Consider the following 18,562-nt stretch of genomic DNA (forward strand, 5'->3'; position numbering starts at 1 on the left):
CACAGAAATGGTCATTTCTTTCTGGAAGCTGTCTAGTTAAGGGTTAGTTTCAGCTGAGTGCTGCACCTGTAGCTTACAAGGTCATTTAATGGAGAAATTCAACAAAATGAAACAGAAAAACAGCCTTAAGTGACCTTCCCAAATAGTTGTGGACTCCCACCGTGCTTCTTTACAGAACAATTACTGCTACCCCAATTTTCAGGAAGCAAAAGGTGGAATGCGTGCATTTCTACAAAGAAATGCATGGCAAGACAAGAAGTCATGCACAGGTGTCCTGGTTGGTGGCTGCTTTCTGTGGTCCATAGGCTGCAATTTGAGCTGTCCTTCACTGCGTTCCAAACAAAACACACATCCCTCTGAGCTTCCTGAACATAGTTTGAAAGGGCTTTTGAAGCAACACTTTCTGCCAAGGAATTAGAATGCAGTGTTAATGGTGTACTGGTTTAGGAAGAAAAAAGTCTTCCAGTGGAAAGAGGCCTACTTATACAACCCGCCATCTAGACAGCCTAATTTGGGCAGATCCATTGCTCTTTTCCTGCTGTATCCTCCAGCTGAGTTTCAATCAGGATCAGTGAACATTTTGCCCTTCTATGTTGTACCAAGGAAGGTGACAAAAAATGTTGAGAAATCTGACTGGTTACTTGGTTAGTCCCATTCATTCACAAGTCCCTTGGTGATCATGGAGTCTTGCAGGATTTAATAATTCTCATAATCAAGTTTTCCAACTAAGACTCTGATGAATATTTCCAGTCTGTTTCTTGTGCCTCAAGTCACGAACGCTTCATGAGATTAGATTAGTATCAAGAGCAAAGCCTAAGAAAGATTTTATGCTTTTTGTGGTAAGAGAGACCTTGTGTTTCTCATGCATGGATAGAGAGGGAAGAGTTTATTTAACTGGAACAGTTCACAGGTCTGTGGTTGAAAGATGTTTCATTTTCTGGTCACTAAAACATAGGAGCTGCCTTTGCAGGCAGTTGCAAAGGCATACACAGGTTTGTGTAGCAACTAAGAGGTTACTTTTCTGTGCCTTTGAGTTTCAAGGATTTTGAAACAGGTTCAAACACTTTATGAAGTTTCATCTTTCATTGAATCCCTTAATCCCTCTAAGCTTGGCACCATTTCTCACTCATGTTTATATTTTAATCTTAAATTTCTCTCTTGAGAGTTATATTGTTTAAACCTGAAGCTGTCAGTGATGGTGCATCTGGGAGTTTTGTTACAGATTTTCCATCAGCTTCTCACTATTTGGGGTGTGTGGGTGTGTGTGAGGGGGGCGATTGTTCAGGGAGGATGCGCATGAACTCTGCATGAGGCTGATCACATTCATGGTAGCTCATTTTAGCTTTGCATGTTTTGTCACTGGGCCTTGGTACAAGGTAGTACCAAGAAACTCTCCAGCCTGTTACAGCTCTCTGGGTATTATCCACTACTGTCTTTTCAGGTGGGCACTGATGAAGTCCCAACAAGAAGTCCGAGGTGAACCAAGAGAGACCTCACAGCCTGGTTGAAGGATGTGGAGTGCAAATGGTGTTCTCCTCTATCCTGCCAGTTGCAGAGAGTGATGGGGGTAGAAATAGGAAAATCACACAGATGCCTGCAGCCTCAGCTGGCTCTGAGCCTGCTGTTACCAGCAGAATTTTTGATCATAGGTCAGTTTACATGACACTGAGCTTTCTGGCAACAGACAGAAAAATGGGATCCTTGCTCAGGAGTTAGCAGGTAATCCAGATTTGAAGAGGAGGAGGCGATAGAACTGGGATCAGTAAGGATACACCTGGGGACAGCACACCCCAATTTCTGCTGGTTTTCTTTTCAAGCCACCAAAATATGTCCAAGCATGCTGCCTAGCCTCACTAGGACCCAGAATCATCCTTTCTCAAGGACCATGCTCGAGGCATGCAAACCCAACAATGTCTCCAAAACTTGCCTAGCACAGAGGCCTTCAGCCAAACTTGCCACCGGGCAAACTGCTCCTCAGACCAGGTTGCTCAGGGTCCTATCCAGCCTAGCCTTGAACACTTCCAGGGATGGGAGCATGGACTTTACAACAAGGGGTACTCAAGCTTACAAAGCTACAGAATCTGCAAGGCATAAAGAAGGGTATAGCTTTGTTCAGACTTACCTAAAGTCCCATTTAATGCATTATACCCTTCTAGACTCTGGTGAGTAAGAACAAAAAGTTTGGCCTCAACTTAAGAATGATTAAATATATTGTTCTAAGACACAGATAGATTTATTAAACCAAGAAACCTGTTGTGTGTACACGTCTCTAAATCAGCCATTCATATTGTCCCACACTTTTTAAACAGAGAAGTGAAAACATTTTCAGGGAGGATCATGTGATGAGTAGCACCAAATGCATACAGATGATGGTCCCCAGGTCAGAACAAACATGAGATTCTTTACCTTTGGATCCTTGCTTTACTTGCTTTTACCCGAGATCCTTACTTTCATGTAGAGGTTGTACTGAGGTGGATGTCAGTCTCTTCTCCCAAGAAACAAGTGACAGGATGAGAGGAAATTACCTGAAGTTGTACCAAGGGAAGTTTATATAGGATATTAGGAAAAATTTCTTCAATGAGATTTTCTTCACTGGCTGTCAAGAATTGGAATAGGCTGCCCAGGTATGTGGTTGTATCACCATCCCTGGAGGTATTTATAAGAGCTGTAGATGCGGTGTTTAGGGACATTGTTTAATGCTGGACTTGGCAGTGCTGGCTTAACAGTTGGACTTGATTTTAGAGGGCTTTTCCAGCCTAAATAATTCTATGATCTCCTGTGCAGATAGACTTCTTCATGAATATTGGCCATCTAGACTTCTGAGAGAACTAGGCACTTTTATTTTGCCTTTTTATGGGGCTTGTAAATTAAGAGTTGAAAGGTATTTTTAAATGGTGATAATTTTTACAGCACTAAGTTGATCTCTCCTACTGTTTTCTAACCCTTGAGCTGTCTCAGATTGATCAACCCTATTGTTTCCTAACTCCTCTGACCTTAGTCTGTAGGGGAATTCCCATCATATTTCAAAGGTCAAAGACACACCCTTGATTTTTCTTCCCCTTAAAAAAATAACATACGGTTGTGCAAAGCATTTTGACCCTCATTTCTGGTGACAAGAGAAAAATGGCTGTCACTCCACCTGATACTCCTTAGCAGGGACTTATCTACATACTTTTGTTTGTTGGAGCAGCTGCCCACTCACAGCATCTAAAACTGGGAGTGTAGTTAGAAGAAGAGTGGGATCTAAAAGTAGAACCATTTCACATCCCAGTGAATTGGATTTTGGATTAAGAGGCCAGTGTCTGTGGGAAGTCTGTGGCCCTGCCTCCTTTTTTGTCAAGGAAAAGGCAAGAGAGAAAACAAGTTCTCCCACAATGTAGTAAATCCAATTTCTTGAGTTAAAAAGTGCACAAATTCTTTCTCAGCAAAGCATTCTTTTCTGTAGAAAAGTCAAACCCATGCTGATGGGCTGGCTGGAGAACCAAAGTTTCCTTCCCGATCCATCTACAGCTACAAATGTAAGCAGCTTTTGCCAGACAAACTCAAAAAGCTCAACTGCTGCCTATTCTTCACCACCAAGGCTGTAGTCAGGCTTTGTTTTTTCTCAGTGTTTCTTTCTGTCACCAGTTTTAGTTCTAACACTAAAAACATTCAACACTGTCATCTCACAAAAATTTCTTAGAGCAGAAAATGTGCAGCATTTCTTTGAGAGCGAATCTTTAAGACACAGTGATCATTCCACATACAGCCAAGGAGAATGTCAGTGGTTCCATCATTCTCCAGTCCCACCCTGTCTGGTGCAGACAATCCTGTACCTTTTCAGGGGATAGAAAACTTGTAGGAGTAGCTGATACATAGAAAAAGCCTGGATAAATGCTGAGTGTGGCATGATTCCTATTAAGAGGGTTTGCATGTGTAGGGGTGAAGATGTGATGCAGTGTGTTCATGACATCCTCTGCTATGATTGACCATGAATTGTTTGGTGTTGGTGAGTTCTGGATGGAGGCAACAGGGTTAATCAAGTTTCTCTGCTTCTGTAGCTGAAAGAAAAGAAACTAGATTAGTATTTATGGTATTATCATCCCCACACTTTCCACATCATATAAGTCAAAGTCTCGGGTCACTCTTATGATGGTGAGCAATAAAAAATAATAACAGGTTATAAACTAGGAAATATCAGATGAAGCCAGTTTAATAGACTGTGAACAAAGTCCACTTTTGCCAGTCAAAATCAGAGATGTATCTGAATCAGAGACATCTCACTGTGGAATTCTTCAGTGTCCATTTGCACACCCCAGCAGTACTTCTCCAATCGGTCTGAAAAGCTCTGTGATTGACAATTTTATTAAATACCATGAAAGATGCTGCCATGGACTAATCCATTGATAACTTCTTCCTGCTAATCTCAAGAGTTTAGTCAGTTTTATTTAAACCAGCAGACCATTGTTCATGTCCTGAGCACCAAGGCTCAGGTACTTCTGTGCAAAACCAAATACACAGCATGGACTTGAGAATTCACAAGTGCAGAAGCATGTCTGTAAGACTGTATCAAAAGAGAGGTCTTTTCCCACATCCTTGAGAAATGAGAATATTGTTTAAATATCTTCATGGAGTGGGAAGGAGAGGAAGTCCCTTTTTTATGGCTCATTTCTTAGGGTTACACCTATATCTGTACATTTTTCATATAGCCTTTGAGATCCCTTCTGTACAGTGTAGTAACTCCTTATTTATACAGTTATTGATGTTTACAAGGTTATGAACAATTTCCTGTCTGGATTATCCCACAGTTTATACACTGCTTTATCAATGCAAAAGCCAAATTGCAGGAAACAGACTATTCCTTTGGACAAGGTGATAAGCTGTTGCACAACCTTACATGTTTGGTCTCATACACTGCGAACTGAGTTTCTGGAAAGATCTTCCTGCAATGGAACTGCACCAGTATATATGCATTTTCCCCACTGGTGGAAGCAAATTCCACCATTCTACCATTTCAAAAGAAATGTGAAGAGAGAAAGATAGAAGAAAGGTAAGCAGAGAAGGAAATTAAAAAAGAAGCATGGAGTAGAGAGATTAGTCAGTTGAAGGAGAGCAAGGAGAGAGCAGTGGGAGAAGGAAGGAGGGTCCTTCAGGGCTAAGGCTTTGCCAAAAGGTAGCCTGTAGGCTTTAGTCACATTTGTCAGCAATCACCTTGTGTAACAAGAGGTGCTGTTCTGAAATGCTGGCTGGGACACTGCACCCGGGTGGCCCTTGACCAGCTCCATTAGCAGCATTTGTTGGCATGCCCCCTATTGTGCTGGGGAGGTAAAATGTGGCACTCCCTCTGAGTCACCTCTCCTTGCATTCACGCCATGCAACATCACCTTGCATCAGAGCTGCTTCTGCCTACAGCCATGTCACACCACCAGCGTGAGATGCACGTGACACTAGCATGGTGAAGCTCATGAGTCACCGTCAGCACATAATGGAGCAAAGAAATCCCTCCACTTGAAGTGATATGTGCCTAAACGTTTTGCTCTTGCTGTTTATGCAGGCATCCTCAAAAGACTGCTAATTAAGATGGAGCTCTGGGACACAAAAATATTTCAATCTACTCTGATCAAAACTATTCCTAATTTAAATTTTTTGAGAGTGTTATGTTAGATGTATGCTTTTCATTCACCAATTCATTCTCACTACCTCTGTGTAGGTGTCTCTCGTCTGTTGCTTCTAATCGTGCCAAGCATCCTATCCATGGATCCTATCCAAATCTCTTAATGATCATATCAGACCTGTAAGCAGCTGTATCTGGACCGGAACCCAGCAGGTTTCTGTGGGTCTAAGAGGCATGGTGCTCAGGCAGACAGAGATGCCACCTGGCCTCAGGTGAGTGCTATTCTTTTTCTAATACCCACAGTGGTTTGCTGCATGGCTTTAATCCAATTACTTTTCTGCATCCTGGTCTTTGCCAGATGCAAACAGTGAGAACACCACTTCCTGGGCTTTGAGAGCTCTGAACAAAATTTGACAGCCCTTCTTACATACTAAGGTCACAAAAGAAGGAGTGAGACTCTCCTTAGTTAAGTGCTTAAACTGCAGGTTTGCTTAGGTTGTCCATAAGTCACGTTTGCATAAGTCAACACTGTTAGACAAAGAGGAAAAAACCAACATAGGATAAACTTTCTGTACTTGAGAATGTTTCTCCCCGTCTCTGCGCTCTGCTATGCTATATATTATCACTGTCATCAAAAGGGGTGTGTATAAGAACTTGAAAAACCAAACCAGCCTGTCTCTAGGGTGTTCCATATATCACAGTCCTGTAGGTGGCTTTATTCCTGAAGTGCTGGGCTGTGCTGCTGTTGAAGCCTCCTGCTCCCCCTTGCTCCCAAGACCTACTTCTGGACTTAAGTGCTGCATCAGGAGTAATCACCTACCTAAAAGCAAGCTCCATTTCTTTACTGAAGTCATTGTTTATAAAGAAGCTGTAGGCTGCCAAAATGGTTTTGCTGTGATGATTTAATCAGGCACTCAACTGATGTACTGCCTGCCATTCTCATTTCTGCATCACCAGCTTTCTCAACAATAAACAACTGACTTTGCTTCAATGAATTAATGGTGGAGACAAGCATGAGCCTCAACACCTTTTAGTAAATTGGCAATCTCAGCCTGTATCACTAAATCAAAAGAGATTGTTTGTAATGCAAAAGCTAATTTATAGATTCTGTGAACACAGTACCAGATGAGTAAGACTGAGAGCTGTAAAGCTCTCCTGTGGTTTGAAAAAAACCTGCCTGACTCTTCCACTTTCTGTGTCTCATAAGTGTATTTAAGCAGATATGTGCATACATAAACAGCACCAGTTAATGGTAAGGTACTATTCAATGTGACCCAAACCAATATCCTGCTTGCATAAAATGCATGAAAATATATTATCTTTGCTAATAATTCTAATAATTACCATTAATTTCTGGAACATCCAGAGCTCTATATGGGATGTTCGAGAAATTAATGGTAATTATTCATATATTTGCATATGGATAAAACAGGGGTTTTCTATCCCAAATAGCTTTTGCTGCCTGTAAGGCATGTGGTCAAACCTGCTGAGAGGATTTGCAGCTGGCAGCTTTACCCCACACCTGTGAGTTCAAATCCAGTCCTCTGTAGGGACTGAGGTTGCCATTCCACTTCACAGTTTCCCAGCTTGGAGAAATAAGTTATCCTCACAATAACTACAAAATCAAGTCCATGCCTAGTTCTAAGTTTCAATCCAGTGACTTTTTTTTTACACCCTTTCCTTGTTCACCCATCTTCCCAGATATTATTTCACCTTGAGAATATCTATTTTCTGTGGTTCATGGATTCTGGGTTTCATTCCAGACATTTATTTGTGGGAAATCTTACATACTGGGAGGCAGGTATAGAGAGTGAATGAGATACTTTGAGCAGGTTGTCTTTGCAATCATTGTTAAATTGTGTCCCTCCAATGACCTGTGGAGATATTCTATTCTCTCCAAGACAGCAATTGGCTTTCAGCTGTTTATTTCTGCCCACTGAGTTGGCAGCACCACACAATACACCACTCCAGCTGTGTGAGTACAAGTGTGGGATTTAGTTCCTAAAAAGCTCTGCAACTTGGTAATGAAAGCAGTGACCAGGTCAATACACACTAATCCGGCAAGAACAAGGATTCTGAAAGGTGCCAGAGGAAATACATCTGTAATAATGCAAGAGTTGCCCACTGCAGAATTTCCAGTGTTAAGAGAGCAATACTCTGTGCATTGGAAACCCTATACTTCACCAGGCCTTGCATTTCCTGTGGGGAATCCCAACTCTGTTTGAAGGAATTCATTCCAAATGTTCTGGTGTCAGATGAGATCCCTGTTCAGAAGCTTAAGTAAGCACTGCTTGTTAGAAATATTCTCTCTTCTAAACAGTTGGTTCAAATTCCCAAATAGTCCTGAAACTCTTCTCTGCACTCAGGCTGAATCATTCAAGAGGCTCTGAAAAGGGAGGTAGTACAACCAACTCATGCTAATGAACCAAAATTTTGGCCAGAACTGGGAAAAAATTATGGGTGCGTGCAACATTTTTCTCTTCCAAAGCTACCTTTGTTCTTTTACATGACAACACTGCTGATCTTATGGAAAAGACCTTGCTTGCTGAGACGAAGTTTGAGTAATAACAGTAATTTCCTCATGGCTTCTGGTGGTGCTAATCCAGCTACTGATCATGTAGTGTTTTGTTTCTGTATCACTAAGTTTGACATATGAGGTAGAATATAAATCTTCTTGCTTCAACTAAATGGTTGTATTTAAAGCCCTGCAGGAATTGAGGTTTTTTGAATCATATTATTTTAATATTAGTTTTCATTCCATCTTAGAATACAATTCTAAATTTAATTTGAAATTACAGAAATCACAGAAAATATTTTGTCCTAAAACATGCATTCTAAATACCTGATAGGATTTATTCAAAATTAATTTTGGATCACTTACATGAATTGCTTTGATTTCTATTAAAGATTTGCTTGTTATTTAATCTTCTTCCACTTTCTTAAACAAACATACAAAAAACCCCAACACAGAAATTGAAGGAATCCCTAGGGAACTCGTGGTATCAGCAGATCAGCGACTGCCAAAGGCAAAGCAGCCCATCTGAGGCATTTCGGCAATTTCTAACTTTACTGCAGACTGTTACTTGTTTTCACTGTGAGGTCTGTGATGCAACAGCTGCACAGCTCTGACTTCATCCAGATGAACAGCAGTGCAACAACTACACCCCTGAAAGTATGCTAAATTGAACTCCACGTGTAGCTGAGTGTAAGCTCCCTCAGCTCGTAAAAGACGCAGCTTTACACAACAATCAGGTCAGAAGCCTCTACGAAAGCTGAGGAAATAATGAACCTTTTCTGACCAAGGTAGGAGCAATGCTTCTTCCTCCGCATGTTTTCTATTGCTCAATTCCTGATGCTTTTAGGCTTTCTAGGAGTCCTTCTTGGTTACTGTAATTTCTCTCCTGAATCAAATTTAAACCAACCTGGGAATTCCCTTGTCATTTCCTGCATGGTATCCTAGAAGTACATATGACATGTTGAGCACACACAGATAAAGCCACTACAGCAGTACCACCAGCATTGCACGGGCAGCCCTTGAACAGAAAAGAACTTTGCTGTGAAGCCAGAGAAGAATGTAGGTCGGCATAATAACATTCTACCTACACTTTCCTCTGGTGACAGTAATAGGCTTAAGGACTGTGATCCTGATGCCTTTTGAAAACCTGTTTTGTACTTGGTAGAAACGAAATAGAAGCTCAATTAAAAGAGACTAAACTGTGGTGGCAAAACTGCCTAGAAAGAAACAGATGAAGACCACTGATTTACAGGCTATTGCTGGGCTCAGCTTCTCTTCTAGAAAGCACACTGGTATTTTAATGTATGAGCCCAGAGCCAGTTTCTAAAATATTTTCTGCAAAAATGTAGAATAGTCCTGGCACACTTCATCAGAGACAGGACCCTAGCCATAGAAGGACTGTCATCTGGGACACTGCAGCCACCCCCATGTTCCCATGGGATGAAATACAGGGTAAGTTTGCCTTTCCATTCCCATGTTGGTAATTTTAATGCTTTTATTTTCTGGAAACAGAATAGATCAGCATTTATATTTGAGGGTATTTTTTTCTAATACAAAATGGAGGATGTTAACATTTGTGACAATTAAAATATTGTGTAGCTTTTCATTCCTTCTCTTTGTTTTCCATCACTTCCTGAAAAGAGGAAAATCACCTTAAAAGGCTGGAACAGGGAAGATCTGAATTTTATGCTTTCTTCTCCACCCTCAGCTATTCACCATCATCCTGCCAGGTACCTTCCCCCACACACATCAAGCTGTACTTTTAGGCACAGTTCTGGAAGGTTCCTGTCACAGGGGGGTGTACTGGCCCTTATATTCTTGTAAGGTGGTATGAAATTTTACCCACCCCTTTCTTTTTCCCTTAAAAAACCCCTGAGATCTTTCACAGACCCTTTGGCTTTGGCTGATCTTTCCCTCCTCAGTGGCATAATACCTTGATCATGTTCAGCATTTACAAGACAGCAAAGCTCCCTGAATTCTTTACTCATATTGATATGAGATATAAAAGATATGAGCATGTGTGAAGGTGAGGTCTCGGTGACAGCACCTTTAAAATGCTCATCAAACACAACAGTACTACAAGGGGCTTTGAAATATTTTAAAATCATGATCTGAGTCTTTCCAAAACCAAAGCAAAGACAGAAATGGGACCAGATGAGTGCTGTTCCATGAAGGAAACATGTCCTGTCATTTATATGACAGTACAAATATTGCCAGAGGATATATTTATCAAAATCAGATCAAAGTTTCAAGCCCAATGGACAAAGTATTTCAAGGTTATTCACTGTACCTGTGGATTGGCAAAACAAATACTTCTGGTTTTCTTTCATATTACCTTTAGATAGAAGAACAAGGAGCAATCCAACACTCTTGTAGATAGAAAAGCAATGCCATGAACTTTTCATTTGGCTGCATATGGAAACACAGATACAGGGAAAGGGTCTGGACTGGCCTGTGGCAGCTCACAGAGCAGCCCCTGAAACACAAGTCTGGATTCATGCCCAGCTCCACAGGGATGCTCATCTCCTCTAAATCTGTCTAGTTGAGGATGTTATGATATTCTATTTTTCCTGAGGGAGGCTGGAGGCTGTTGGCAGAGGATTAAAAAAAGAAGAAAAAAAATAAGTATGCCTGATTCAGAAAGGGATCGATTCAGCCTTCTGCTTTTCCTGAGCAGCCTCTGAAGTTGGGGTTCCTGTAGAGCTAATTTTTAAGCTTTTTTTTTTCCCCTGGCAGAAGGCCTGTGAGCCTGGTGCTCCCAGCACTCCCATTCTCCCCCACAGAAGCCTTCAGACCCTGACACAGCCAGGTGTGTTCAGTCTGCAGGGCTTATAAAGCTCATCCAGTGTTAAGCTCATCTGATTTTCCTTTTAAATGAGGAGGTGAATGAAATCTGAGATTCAAATATCCTCAAGGTATGGGTCTCAAAAGTCAGACCCAGAGCTTCTGCCCACCTCTTGGCTTTGCTGCAATGTCATAGCAGCATCCAAGGGTTTAAAACGCAGCAGGCAGTATTACATTAATTCTGTATGTGCATACATATGAAGATATTTATAGCATGGGAATGATTCATGAAAGCAACCACAAATTCCTCTGTAAACATTTAGGAGTTGTAATTAAAGTAATTAGAAGTATTAATTACTTTACAGAAGCCATGTAGGATGCAAGATCCATATTACAGTTATTCTGTCACAATTTCAAGCCCTTTAAATTAGTTTTACTCTGGAAACTCCTCCAGCCTATTTGCATCATTTTGCACTCTGAACTTGCTGTCTAGACACTCTTCACTTGGCTTGCAGTGCTATCATAACCCATTTTGAATTACAATTTTATATAAGCAATGCCTAAAATCAAATGTTCTGGATTCACTTGAAACTTACATTATGAGTAATGGATGACTGGACTAAGAAACTGTGAAATACAGGTCAAGTATAAGATGCTGTGAGATGTGAAAATGAACTGAACATTTTTATATTTCTTTCATTCACATCCTTGATGGCCTTTCTTTTGCTATTTACTGTTCTGCAACTGCCCCACTCAAGTGATATAATAAATATTACAGATAATATATTTTAAATTAATTTAGAATCCTTTAAACTCCTAAAGCAATAATTCCTCACTTGTATTCCTGTAACTGCTTAAGAATCAAAACTGAGAGAAATTACTAGTCATCCTTAAAAAGTTAAAAATACAATAACAAAAGCCTGTGCTTTGATTCTAGGAAAAAAAAAGTGCTTGAGTCACAAATCATGCTTGTTAGCTGCAGTATATATACCATACCAGGCCTAGATTTTGTACCAGTAACAGTTAAAATAAGTTTTTCTAGGCAAAAAAAAAAAAAAAGTTTATTGCAAATATATACATATTTCCACACATTTTCCCAGTAACTGCATTTCTGAGGAGAGAAGCCTGTTAAAAAATTTGGAATTTAATTGGCTAAGTACTTTTAGGCTATAATTTTCTGGCAGGGTTACTTGGAAGCTCTTTGTCCAGTGATGTGTGTTGAGAGTAATAGATTTTTCATGTTCTAATCTAACAAAAAAAAATATTCCCTATGATGACATTAACATTATTTTAGATGAAATGAGTGAAAGAACTTCTGGAATTATATGAAAAAAATGTAATAAATTATTTTAAGTTATCTATCTGCCATAAAGTGTAGCTAGGTGGCTTTGACTGAGTACCTTCCCATGTAAGAGTCAAGTTATTTCAGTCTAGGAATACATGACTGTTTTTTATTACAGAGTTCTAAATTTTCACAAATTCTGTACTTTGACCTTTTAAAAAAATTTTATTGCAGTTTTAAGAGGAAGTTTTTCTTTTTATGTCCAGGTGAAAGCACTTTCTCTTGAAATATCTCACACAAAATGAAGTACTAAAGGCTATATAACAGAAAGAAAAATGCAAAACACAGGGCTTGATGTGCTCTGGAGGAATAAGGAAGGAAGACTGCAGTCAGGAGAAAGCAAAGGGATTAGTTTTGCTTGAAATATGTTTATGTCAATTTTTCATTACAGTTTTTCTTTCTTGTCAAATATGTTACAGATTCTAATTCTTTCTGAACATCCATCCACCCACCCAGAATATTGGAGTGAGCACAACATCTGTGAGTGGTTGCAGTTCTGCTGTGACCAGTACAAACTAGATGCCAAGTGCATTTCTTTTCCCACTTTCATATCAATGGCTGGTAGTTATGCCACATGACCCAGGAATAGTCTGTGGATGCTGCAGGCCTCTGTGGAGAATACTTGTATTTCATCTTACAGAATAGCAGGATGGATGCATGGTTAGTGCTCCAGAAATCAAAGTCAAAACATAAAGCATTGCATTTCTGTGTGAGTTTAACAGAAAGTGTGGGATCCACATTCCCAAGCACTGATAAAAGGTAAAATACAGAGGCCACTTAGATACTACATGAGGAGTACTCAGAAATAGGGCAGGCACACAACAATCTCACTGCAAGCTTTGGCTTCACAATCACACGCAGTCCAGGCTCATCTTTGTGAACCAGTCAAATCTCCAGAAGGACACAAGCTCTGCTCTCTCCTTGGGTTTTTCTACTCAAAGTGGTCAACCTGAATGCTCCAAGGGAGGTTTTAATTCTGACAGGATACAGAAAGACACAACATGTTGTTATTCCTGTAACTCAAAGTAGTGAAGATTGGTCTGCTTCTTAAAGAGTAAAGAAGAAATTTTGTTTGATGGTGTTACTGTGCATACTGCACTGATAATCCACCTCATTACTAGTATGCTTAATGATGCACTTTAATGAAAACACTATTAATTTACTCTTTTCAACCTTGTCTTGGAAGATTTATTACTGCATAAATGAGCTAAGATTCAAAAACTAAGCTATTGATCGTTCAGTGTAAGTGAAATAGAAGTGCAATTGCTGCTGCAGATACCGTTTCTTGCTATTCACTCCTGCCAAAAATCAATTAGTCTGCATGCCAAGCTTTGGCAATTCTACCCAGCTCTATTGTGGTGATACGAACAAAAGAGTTTCCATTAAGCAGGGAATTTTAGAAGGTCATTTCCCTATGCCCTAGGAATGAGAATCTGAAGAGCATTTTAGCTGCTCAAAGCCCTCAACAGCTCAAGCCTCCTCTGGCTTAGGGGAGTATTTGACCAAACGGGAGTTTTATGACTCCTGGAAAAGGATTAAAGGCTTAGGCAAGCAAGTCCTGGAGGATCTCATGGGAGCTGACACTGCCAGTGGTGAGCATCTGCTTAGTCACAATGTACTGGAATTTATCCATCCCTCACTGGTCCACTACCCACCTTTGAACTGCCCAGTGGGGAGTGGAGGTTGGCAAGGCAGAATGAGCAGGAGAGGGTGACCTGGGTACACAGTGAACAGGGAGGGGCAGGCTGAAGCTGAAACAGGATCATTGACAGACTGGGAAGACCAGAGGGAAAGCAGTAAGAAAATATGTGGACAAGCTTTATCAAAATGCAGCAGGGTTGTGCAGTGACTGACACTGTTGTCAATAGGAGAGGTAAGACTGGCAGAGGTGAGCAAGACTAGAGACCATCACAAGAACAAAACAACCCTGTGTTTAGGTTGGCTGTGCTCTGCTGTGGCCATTATCACTTTCTTCCACCCAGTCAGTGTTCATGTATCATGTCAGAGAGGCCATTCTGAAGGCAATTATTAGATGTAGGAGATAAGGATGTTATTAAGGGAATTAAAGAATGCAAAGCTGTGAAGAAAATCTCATTAAGAAAATTAACTTTTTATAGTCAGTAGAAAGATTGGACACTTGGCAGTAAACAAACTACAACAGCTCATGAATATCCACCTCATGAATAAAATAAGACCTTTGAGGAAAGACAGTGGTCCAGCAATGCCAGACCTTACTGCAACATAATCAATGGACCAAGCCATGGCTGCATAAGCGGGCTTAATTCTAGCTTTTCCCAGTTTTGTATGCCACACTCACCACATGAGTTAAGTTCCTTGAATGCAGATCTGTATATGCAGGCATTTATTAATGTTTTGTGAATGTAACTGCTCCTTGAAAAGGTGATACTGTCCTAATAATGTAGACAAGTTCCAGCTGTGTGAAGATATGATTTTCAGCAGTAGGGATGATTTTACTTAGGGAAAGGAAGGAGGGAGGGAGGACTGTAGGGGTAGTTTTCGAGGGACAAGGAGCTGAATGAGAAAGAACTAATCTAACTGTGAAGACAGGGAGGGAAACCGTGATATAGATGACAGCAAAAATGAAGTGCCAAGGGAGCAGAGGGCAAAGAAACAAAACACATGAATCATAAGAACGGAGACATACAGACAGAATGTAAAGGGTAAGAAAAATACCGCAAAAGTTAAAAAAACCCCCCAAAACTAACTAAAACATAGACATAGTCACATTGGGAAGAATAAATAATTTTTGCAGCAAATAAGATGAAAAATTATTTTGTGGTTTTGCAGCCTGCATTTTCTACATCTATTCTGAGGTATATTCACAAGCAGTGATGCAGGAGACCAGGACTTAGATTTCAGTCCAGAAGTTATTCTTGTGAAGAAAATAACTAAACACTGGGTATATTCTTCCCTTTTAGGTATTTCCTTTTTTACTGATGCAGAAGTAACAAAGCCATCAAACAAGGACTGTAAGTAAACTTGTTTGTACATAATAAGCTCCATTTAACAGGAAATACTGTATTCAAACATCAGCAGTATGTAGCAGATGAAAAGATTTCTAAAAATTAAAAAAAGTCCCTTTTCTTCTTCTTTAATGTTCTTTAGTGCTGAGGCAGTTTTGACTTTCTAGAAGCACAGCACTAAGCCAAGAAATCATTGAGCTGCACATAAGGGAGGGCTTCATTTGATCCATGCCCACCACGCGCCAAATTTCCCATGTCTGCACGTGAAGCATTTTGAACAGAACATTGAGAAAAAAACATGTTTGCTTGTGCTGCAAGGCATAGAGCTGCATGATAATTATTCACTTAGAATCATAGAATCATAGACTGGTAAGGGTTGGATGGGACCTTAGAGATTGCCCTGTTCCACCCCCCTCCAATGGGCAGGGATGCCATTCACTAGATCAGCTTTCTCAGAGCCCCAGTACTTTGGCATGCATAAGAAAACATCGACTTAACAGCTGTCTTCTTCCTGTTTAAGACTTACAGAATTCTCACTTGTGGGAATTTGTAAGGGATCTGCTCATTTCTCCTGAAGAAAACAGTGACATTCTGAAATGGGAAGACAGGCAGCAAGGCATTTTTTGTGTTGTTAAATCAGAAGCTCTGGCAAAGATGTGGGGACAAAGGAAGAAAAATGACAGAAGGACATACGAAAAATTGAGCAGAGCTCTCTGGTGAGTTAACAGGCAGCAATATCCCTCATTTCATTACACTTCCGCTCTGTTTTTCGTAGCTATCCTGAAAACTTGGGAGTTGGGGAGAATGATTGGGTAGGTGGTTATTTTCATGTTTTTTCTATAGATCATGAGATAGTACCTGGTCTCCTTCACTTATAAAATATCCATAGGCTAAGTGTAAAGCAGTACAGAGTTGTAACTACTGATGACAACAAAATTAGCATATTTTATCTCAGTTGAGAATTTTACCCTATGTTTGCAAACCAGTCCCCCCCAAACTATTCTTTTTGCTGTACCAGTAACACTGATGGTTTCTTCTGAACTGTGATAACCACTGTAATTCTTGTATCTTTCAAACAGTGAAAGGCATCCTCCAGGGCACATGGAAAAGTTTTAAGCTGTTGTTTTAAATCCTCAAGAGCAATTTAACAGGAAGAGAGGAGCTCTCTGCCTGTAAAGAACACGGTGACTCAGGTACTGTTCTGCTGTCATAAAGTCCATATAAAAAACTTCCCTAAGGTGACTTCCACTACTACTTTGTCCATTGTTTCCTTTCTGGGTTTCCCCAGCAGTTACCATTATAAAACTGGCATTTTGGAAGTGGCTGGTGTACGAGTTTAGAAAGCATGCCCATGGATGGCAGGAGAACAAGATGTGAACTGCCTCATGCTTTCTTTTCAGCATGGAACATGCTGCAGCCTGAATTACACAGCTGGAATGGATACTTGAGGGAGAGTTTTTCTGCTTCCTCTCTCCCCTCTGCCAGTCTGGTTGAACTCATTACAGTCTGCTTCAAGACACAGACTAAAGCAACAAAAACAGCACTTGAATTTCAGAGTTGTCTTCTTTGTGATTTCAGCTGAGCATTATCTCCTCATACCTCTTTACTGCTCCTCAGGAGATTAGGATTAATGTTGATATTTAAAAACTACCTGCCTCTCTCTGTCTTAGCCAGTATTTCCACTGGAAAGCATTAAATTCTGCCCCATTTCATTGCCTTTTAAAAGAAATTATTTAGGTACATTTCCCAGTTAGGTTCTTGTACTTTGGAGTAACGCAGAAAACTTTCTTTCATTTCATAAGAAAAAGCTTTTCTGATCCATTGTACCCTAAGCCATTGCATTTCTCAGATATGGTAGAATTCAGCATGTCATCCAAAATGAACAATTCAATCCTCTCTATTTGTCTGGATTTAATATGTCCAGTCAATCAAGTTAACAAATAAAAATGACTCTATTCTGAATTATTTATTAAGCAGCTACCTTCCTTGCCTATTAATCTCATCTATGCAAATTCATTAATCCATATATACGTGGTATATTTAGGTTTTTGAGCAAAAAAAGCATTCACTGCAAATTTTTATCACTCTTCCTTGTGCTGAGTTGCAATTGCTCACATGATATCAATTCTGTTACATGGCAGAATGAGTATAATTTTTATTACAAAGAATTTTCAGGGAAGATACTCCACTGAAATTCAAGTTCACTTTCTACAATTTCTCATGCATGTAAATTTCAATTTTCTTCTACTAATCCTCTTGAAGGTGAGTTCAAGTAACCTTTGCATTTGGAAGAAGCAGTTCTGGAAAAGGTATAAGCGTTTGCTGAAGTAGATTAATTTTGAAATGCAAATTATTATTTGTGGCAAAGTTTCTCTAGAACTTTTGCCCACATCTATGCAACCATAGTTTTAATTCTTCAAAGCAGTCTATGACATACAGTTTTACATATACCAGTAACAATTAGTGTGCAGTAAGTGCTCTCAGCTGCTCCCTACCTAAACTTCACAATAAGTAAATTGGTTAGAATGAAAGATGATATATGAAAATTCAATTGTGTTTTTTGAATGCATCATAGCTGTTTGGTAGTTTTTGTGGACACTGTTTTTTACGCACTACAAATTAAAACAACAGCTGTAATCCATCAACAATTTTAGGCTAACCACAGGTGGCTTTCAGGGCTCTGATCTTGCTTTCCAGTGGACTTCTTTGCAGCATGTTATTCCACATAACCTCAGTTCATTGTTGAGTTCCTTTGTTCTTTAGCCCTAAAAGTCTTGTTCTTGAAAATCAGAAGACTATGGCCATGCCTACAATAAGTTGGGGTTTTTTTACAGAAAGCATTTGGTTTGAGAACTGGAATTATTAAATTAACTGCTGCTGCAATAATGTTTTAGGTTGGCACCGTATTACACAGGGTTAGTGGGCAATGGCCAGGATGGCTCTTACTGACTGTACACCTGCATCCTGTCCTGGCTTCATGTCTACCCACCAAATGTTACAAAACTCATATTAGAGAAGTAAGGGGGATGTGGGGAGCAAGAGGTAGAAAGAATGGGGGGGCAGGAGGGAATGACACCACAATGCGTTCATCTCCTACCTTTTGTGTCCCTTTCTGTGTGGATTTGGGAACCAAGTGCCATCCTGTGTACCCCATGGCCCTCTGAGTGCCCTTCTTCACAGCCCAGGGACCCCCGTGTACACTTTTGTTCACTTTTCATCCCTTAGATCACTTTCTGTGCGGACCTTGAGCCAGCAACAGCTCTCTGTCCTGGAGCCCGTTTTTGTGGGGAGCAGTTGCTGGACATTTTCCATTTTGGAGCTAGGTTTGGTTTCATTTGGTGCCA

At 40.2% G+C, this 18,562-nt stretch overlaps 1 protein-coding gene across 1 annotated transcript; it reads left to right on the forward strand.

Moving 5' to 3' along the window:
- The first annotated feature begins 8,699 nt into the window (after positions 1-8,699).
- On the forward strand, positions 8,700-17,120 carry ELF5 (E74 like ETS transcription factor 5). The gene is given in 9 exon segments (XM_032113174.1): positions 8,700-8,765; positions 9,817-9,838; positions 12,691-12,765; positions 12,768-12,894; positions 14,103-14,107; positions 15,174-15,224; positions 15,739-15,934; positions 16,510-16,536; positions 16,538-17,120. Coding segments are annotated over 9 exon segments (627 nt in total). The 3' UTR covers positions 16,596-17,120.
- Positions 17,121-18,562: the final 1,442 nt, after the last annotated feature.

This window comes from Corvus moneduloides, chromosome 6, assembly GCF_009650955.1.
Source record: "Corvus moneduloides isolate bCorMon1 chromosome 6, bCorMon1.pri, whole genome shotgun sequence".
Lineage (NCBI taxonomy): Eukaryota > Metazoa > Chordata > Aves > Passeriformes > Corvidae > Corvus > Corvus moneduloides.